At 31.3% G+C, this 6,751-nt stretch overlaps 1 protein-coding gene across 1 annotated transcript; it reads right to left on the bottom strand.

Moving 5' to 3' along the window:
• Positions 1–244: 244 nt before the first annotated feature.
• On the bottom strand, positions 245–2,107 carry CGCS363_v009524 (uncharacterized protein; the record flags this gene model as incomplete). The annotated part of the gene is made up of 5 exons (XM_036641373.1): positions 245–517; positions 574–737; positions 803–1,223; positions 1,285–1,324; positions 1,377–2,107. The coding sequence occupies 5 exons, from the start codon at positions 2,105–2,107 to the stop codon at positions 245–247; spliced, it is 1,629 nt and encodes a 542-aa protein (XP_036493475.1).
• Positions 2,108–6,751: the final 4,644 nt, after the last annotated feature.

Raw genomic sequence — 6,751 nt, 5'->3', positions numbered from 1 at the left:
CGAATCTTCGTCGCCCAAGTGAGATTCAAAGAACAATGTGTCGTCGTCGTCGTCGTCGTTGTGGTGGTTGTGTTTGTCAGTTTCGGTACTGCCACCTGAAAAGCTCGGCGAGTCGGCACGATACCTACGCATCCCGGGATGCAAAACCATTGCCATGTTCAAGTCAGATCCTCTGAATTCTGATTGGAAGGAGCTGTCCAAGTTTCATCAATTTTGAGATTTCAAACCCATTTCAAAGTGGCCCTCACCTCCGGCGCGAGTATCTGCCAAGACTACTCCGGCTGCTTGTGGCGAGAAGCTTCGCCGACAGAGCGTGATACTCTTCAGTTGGTGAGCCCTTTTCCGTGTTTCTCTCTCGCAGGCCAAACACATGTTCTTCGATGATACCCTCGGAAAGCAAGTTGAGCCACATATCTGTGGTAACCAAAAGACCAAATTCGTTGACTAGCACATAGGCCGTCACATTCGATCGCTTATGGCCCTTAGAAGCCAGTGCCACGGCATGTTTCATAAAATCCTGGGACAATCAGTAACACCACCAAGATTGGAATGATGAGGAAATCTGCAACTAACCACGTACTTCCAGCTTGGAGTTATGACCACGTGGTAACGGCACATATCTTTCTCATCGATGAGCCTGATTGTGAATGTTCTTTCTGATGATAATGTCGTATCAATCGAGATAAGATTTTGCTGCATTTCTGACGAGGCCAATCCAGAGTAAGTGATGATCAAGTCTGAAAGATTGAAGAATGGTTAGGATAATTCGTGGACTGTCTTCAACCAGCGGGTGGTGTCATACCAGAACCCAGCACTAAAGTCCAAACCTGCGACGCTTGTACCGAGAAAGACTTGGATCCGCCCACGTCGACATTTTGGGCACCTTGGCTGGTATCATGCGTTGTCTCATCGTCATAACCATATAGCACTTCACGGAGGGTTCTCTTGTAGTGATTCCCTCGCTGCTTTCTGCCAGCAGGTTTGTCCTCCAGGATAAGGTACTGTGTAGAGATGAAGGTGACGGGCTCAGTATCGGACATGTCCTCGTCTGGATATCTCCCGAGACTGCTGTTGAATCTACCGATGTATTGAATCATTGAGCCAGACTCAATGTAAGTCCCCGCCTCAGAAGGTCTTTCGCATCTCGCCATGACTTCTTTGAGGACTGTCAGTGCAACCAATCTCAGGGATGGCATCAAGAACGGACAATCTGCTACTAGCGTCTGTCTTTGTTAGTCAGAGTTCATGGTAGCCTTGGCCGTCAGAGTGATTGATCATGGATACCTCCAAAGTGGCAATATTCAACGATTGGGCCTGGACGTGACTGACGGTTGTCAGCTTCGAGGTCATTTCCGTAGACATAGTCTAGTACTCACAGCCATCTCATGCGAATCAGAGACGGGTCACCCATTCCGTACCCGTCATCTCTCGGACAGACAAGTGTCACCCTTTGATTTCCAGAGCTATCCATGTAGAACTCTGCAGCATGCGCTGCATATAGTTGCGTGACCGCACCACTCATAATGAGATCTGACCTCTCCAGCTTCCAAGCCGCCAGTCTCCCAGAGGTGGGATCTGCGGCATTATCCGTAAAGTACTTGGTATTGTCCAGTGGAAGGATTCCAGAGTAAACTACTGGGCCGTCGATGTTGTCTAGCTCGTCTCCTTCTAAGACTGATTCCAAATCATCGTCGTGTTCTTCCTCGTTGCCGGAGTGGGCTGGTGACTCTGCGACCGGAGCGTCCACATTGATCCAATCGAAGCCTCGACTCTTATTTTGATGTTTTCGTTCCCACGCATCACCATATTCCGAAGTTCCTTGGCCAGAGTTTCGGATGCTGTCACTTAATCTGAGAAGGCCATCGATGAGATTTGGTCCTAGTGCTAGCTGCACAATGATTGTATCGCCATCTTCGGCAAAAGGATAGCCGAGCTCGAGGAGCGCGCGCTTTGAAACGATCCTAGCAGGAATCCGGGTGGTGCCTTTTTCAGGCCGTGAGCCCCGGTGGAAAGAGCTAACACTGGGCGTAGGCGAAGAAGATCGTGAGTCTGGCCAATCTTCGAACCCATCCTCTTCGAAGCGGATCTGCTTTGGCTTCGATGCCATCGTAGTCTGTGACCTCGAGGGCCAACTAAGAGCAATTGTGCTGAGATGCAATTTGAAGGGCTTTCAGAACATTGGTGATCATATCCCTCGGCTCAATTGAGAGATTTTCTCACAGATCGATTGGCGGTAACCCGTCATCTCTTCCGAGCCTTGTGCTTACATGTCTGTCATTCGGAGCTAAACCTAGCTGGAGGTCAGCCCTACAAGGGTTCGGTGCATCATGACGCAGCTTACGCTGCATATATGTAGCCCCAAGTCTAATGGACTCGGCTCAACCCGATTAGAACATACGATGAACCAGGCATACCTCGATTGTATCTGCATGAATGCCTCTGGTTTCTGAGGTGGGAACCTGGCTGGACACAATCTATGAGATTATCGTCATCCTCCATTAAACCAGTGGCTTTACAATGCGAGACGACTCATACAGTCAATTTTGAAGAAAGTAAAACGGTGCTCAGAGAGTACGCGTCTTCTCTTTGTGGGTTTCATTTTTTGATACCGCCTAATACTGACGAAATAAACAGGGAGAATTGCGGTGATCTGTGTTTGTCAAGTTGTGATTTATCAAGTCCCACGGTGAAGCCGGGCGAGCCACAAATGTTGTAAAAATCGCCCCGCCTCCCAGGCCGTCAATTTAAAGGTCTGTTAGACAGGCCCGCTGAGTTGAAACGAGAACCATTATGGATTTGCGACCTTGACATATACATTCTGCCTGAGAATTTAGCCGACCTCAAATCTGGCTTTTCTGACTTTCCGGCAAACGCAAAACCTCCAAAGACATATTCTTTGAGTCCCTCCGAGGATTCTGGTCTCCGTTGAACATCAAGACGTCAAGCTGCTTCAGTTTTCCATGTTCCCACGCCGTATTGGGATGAGGCCGAGTGGTGTCTCTTTTAGAGCAACTTCCCAACGCACGACTTCTTTCGTGAGATCACGAATAGCACCTGCCCTTAGACCCAAGCCATTGGTGGCTTGGCCATCCGCTAAAGCGATTTCAACGCGCCAGGTCTGCCCAGAGGAGCCCCGTGTTTTGCCTTCCACGGGCTTTATACTGGCTGACTACAATGACTTCCCCGAAGGAGATGGGCTTCCGATCTTTGCGGATGGACAATTCTACCTAGTGCGCCTTGGCGAGGTTTTTCAGGAGCGCTATCAAGTCATCACGAAACTGGGATTTGGCGAGGCAGCAACAGTTTGGTTGGCTCGAGATCTCAGGTACCACGTCTTATCGAATTACACATACTGCACAGATTTCTAATTCTGTGATACAGCGATCGCAAATACGTCGCTCTGAAAGCATTCCCTAGATTTTGGTCTTCAGAGCTGACGATCAAGCGTTATAAGCAGATGGCGCCCCTCATTACTAAAGCTGATCATCCTGGGGGACAAAGGATACACTCTGTTGCGTTAATAGCGTCTACCCCCCCTTTTTACTGAAATTATATATATATAATCCCTATATATATATAAAAATTTGCTTAACACTATATAGATATTTATAGTATAGTAATTAACCTATTTTAATAGTTTTAATTAATCTATTTCTATTAAATTTTATTATTTAAAAGTATTATAATACTTCTTAAATACTACTATATAGCTTAATAACTAAATAATAACCTTTTTAAGTATTATTTATTACTTATTACTAATAATATATAGAAATAATAATATATATAATAATTAGTATAAGATATTACTAGAAATTCTTTTTAATACTCTACTTTATTATTAATTAAGATTATTATACTTATTAAAAAAGTTTATTAAGCTATTATTACTAAAGAAGCTATTAAAGAAATTATTAAAGAAATTATTATTATTAAAATTAAATTTAAAACTAATAATTTAGTAATAACTAAGTTTATATTATAAAGAAAATATATATTTATAACCTCTTTATTATTATAAAAAGCTCTAAAAATATCCTCTTACTAAAAAGTAATAATAATATAGAAGAAATAAAAAAAAAATCTACTATATATAATTTAACTTTAAAATATTTTACTTTTATTAATATTACTATTTTAATTAGATTTAACTTTAATTAATTTAACTTCTTATTAAACTACTTAATTTATAGATAATATACTTATAGTTTCTTATTATAGTACTAATAATATATTTATATTATTTTATAATATATTTAAAGAAGAGGATAATATAAATAATAAAAAACTAACTTTATTATAAATTTAAGTTATTTATAGTTTAATACTTAAAAGTAATAGTTTATTTATTCTTAATCTAACTATTAAAAGTATTATATATAATAGATTTAGTATTACTTTTATATTAGATATAAATAATAAAAACTAAGAAGTAAATAGTAATACTTAATTTAAAATAGAAGTAGTTTATTTATATATTATAAAAAAAGCTAATATTATTATTATTATTACTTAGAAAAAGCTTATTAATATATTTAAACTAATATTAATTTTTATTTAAGTTTATCTATTTACTAGAGGGGTTATTTAGCTAAGTATTTTATAAATTAATATTATTCTTTCTCTTAAATAAATTAAAAAAAGAAATAAAGTTTATTTTATTATTAAGTAATAATATAGTATTATATTAATCTTTAGTAATATAGTAATTAATATATAAATATTTTAAAATAATAATTAAATAAGTATTTTAGTTAATATATAAGAAGTAATTAATTATAAAACTAATAATTCTATAAATATTAAGTATTAAAAAAAAAGTATATATAGATAACTTCTCTATATATATATCTATTTAGAGTATTAAAAATATAAGAATAGTTTAAATAATAAGAAGTTTAATTAATACTATATATTAAACTAAAAATATTATAAAATTAAATCTTATTATATAGAGAAATAAATAAAAGCTATTATAACTAAATAAATTAATATTAATAATATAGAACTACTTAAAGAACTATTTAGTGAGATTTTTTATAATTAGTTTATAGAGGATTAAAAATATTAAAATAAGAGAAATAAGAATATTATTAAGGTTAATAATAACTAAGAGATAATAGTAATAATAAAAGAGAAAATTAAAAATATTATATTTCTATTATTAAAATTAAGATCTAGCTTAATTAATACTAATAATAATATTATTATTAATATATATAGTAATATAGAAATATTAAATTATTATCTTTAATATCTTAATTTATATATATAGCTACTACTATTAGTATTATTATTATTAATATATTAGCTATATATAAATATCTTATAATATTTATTACTAACTTTTTTATTATTAAATTTTCTAAATATTTATTAATTAAGTATTATATTTTTAATTTATTTATTCTTATTAATAGTATTAAATTTACTTTAAAAAGCTTTAAATTAAGTAGCTAGCTTTATTAAGTAGTTTATATCTATTTATAGTAAGTAATATAATATTAATAAAAGGTTTAAAAAGAAGTTATAGAAATTATAATTAATAAATAGTAGCTTATAAATAATTTATAAATTATTAGATATTTAGTTTACTAAATAGGGTTTTATTTAAGATCTTATTAAAAATATTAAGAACTTAATTAAATCTTTTATAAATAATAGCGTTTATTATAGAGGGTAGTTTAATACTTTCTTTAATATAATATCTTATTTTAAACTTTATTTAAACTATTAAAAGTTAGAAAGAAATATTTATATAAGAATATATATTAGATTATTAAGAGGGATAATAGTAATATTAGTTAAAAACTTTATAATATTAGTTTTAAATAAGTTAAAATTATTTTAATATATTAACACTTTAGTATTATATTAATTTATTAAATAAGAGATCTATAATGTATTAATTAAAATTAGTTAATATAGTAAGTATATATAGAGCTATTTATTATTAAATATAGCTAACTTTATAAGTATTTTAGAACTTTTTAGTTTTATTTTATTATTACTACTATTAGTATTATAGATACTATTTATATAGTTATAAATTAAATAAAATAAAATTAAGTAAAATAATAAAAATAATTAGATTAAAATCTTAAGTAATATATTATTAATAGAGATATATTACTTAGAAGAGGATAATAAAGAAGAGTAATATAGTAAGAGTAGTATAAAGTTTAACTATATATATAATTTTTTTATATAATATATTTAATTATAAAAAAGTCTATTTATAGCTATAGATTTAATACTACTATTCTATATATAAAAAAATAATAGAATTATTATTATTTTAGATCTATAAATAATATATTTTAGTTTATTTTAATATTAATTAAGAGTAGTTAAAGTCTCTAACTATAGTTAAAATCTCTAATTATAATAATATATTATTATTATAAATTATTATTATAAGTATTAATAATATATTTCAGCTATTATATAAGTAAAATTAATATATATATATAGTTATTAATAAAAATAATAGATAATAATATATTTTTTATATTTTAGTATACTTATAGCTAACTTTTTAGTAATCTTATTAGCTATAATTATAAATTTAATAATTAACTATTATATAATAATATAATTAAGATCTATTATATATAAATATATAATAAAAATTTAAATTACTTATTAATATTTAATATTAATAATAAATTCTCTTTTTTATAGTTTAATACTATTAAATATATACTCTATTTTATTAAAGTTAATAAATAAATAATAAAAATAGCCTTTA

The sequence above is a fragment of the Colletotrichum siamense genome (assembly GCF_013390195.1).
Source record: "Colletotrichum siamense strain Cg363 chromosome Unknown KSG_Cg363_contig06, whole genome shotgun sequence".
Classification (NCBI taxonomy): Eukaryota; Fungi; Ascomycota; class Sordariomycetes; order Glomerellales; family Glomerellaceae; genus Colletotrichum; species Colletotrichum siamense.
This window is presented reverse-complemented; position numbering and strand designations above follow the sequence as displayed.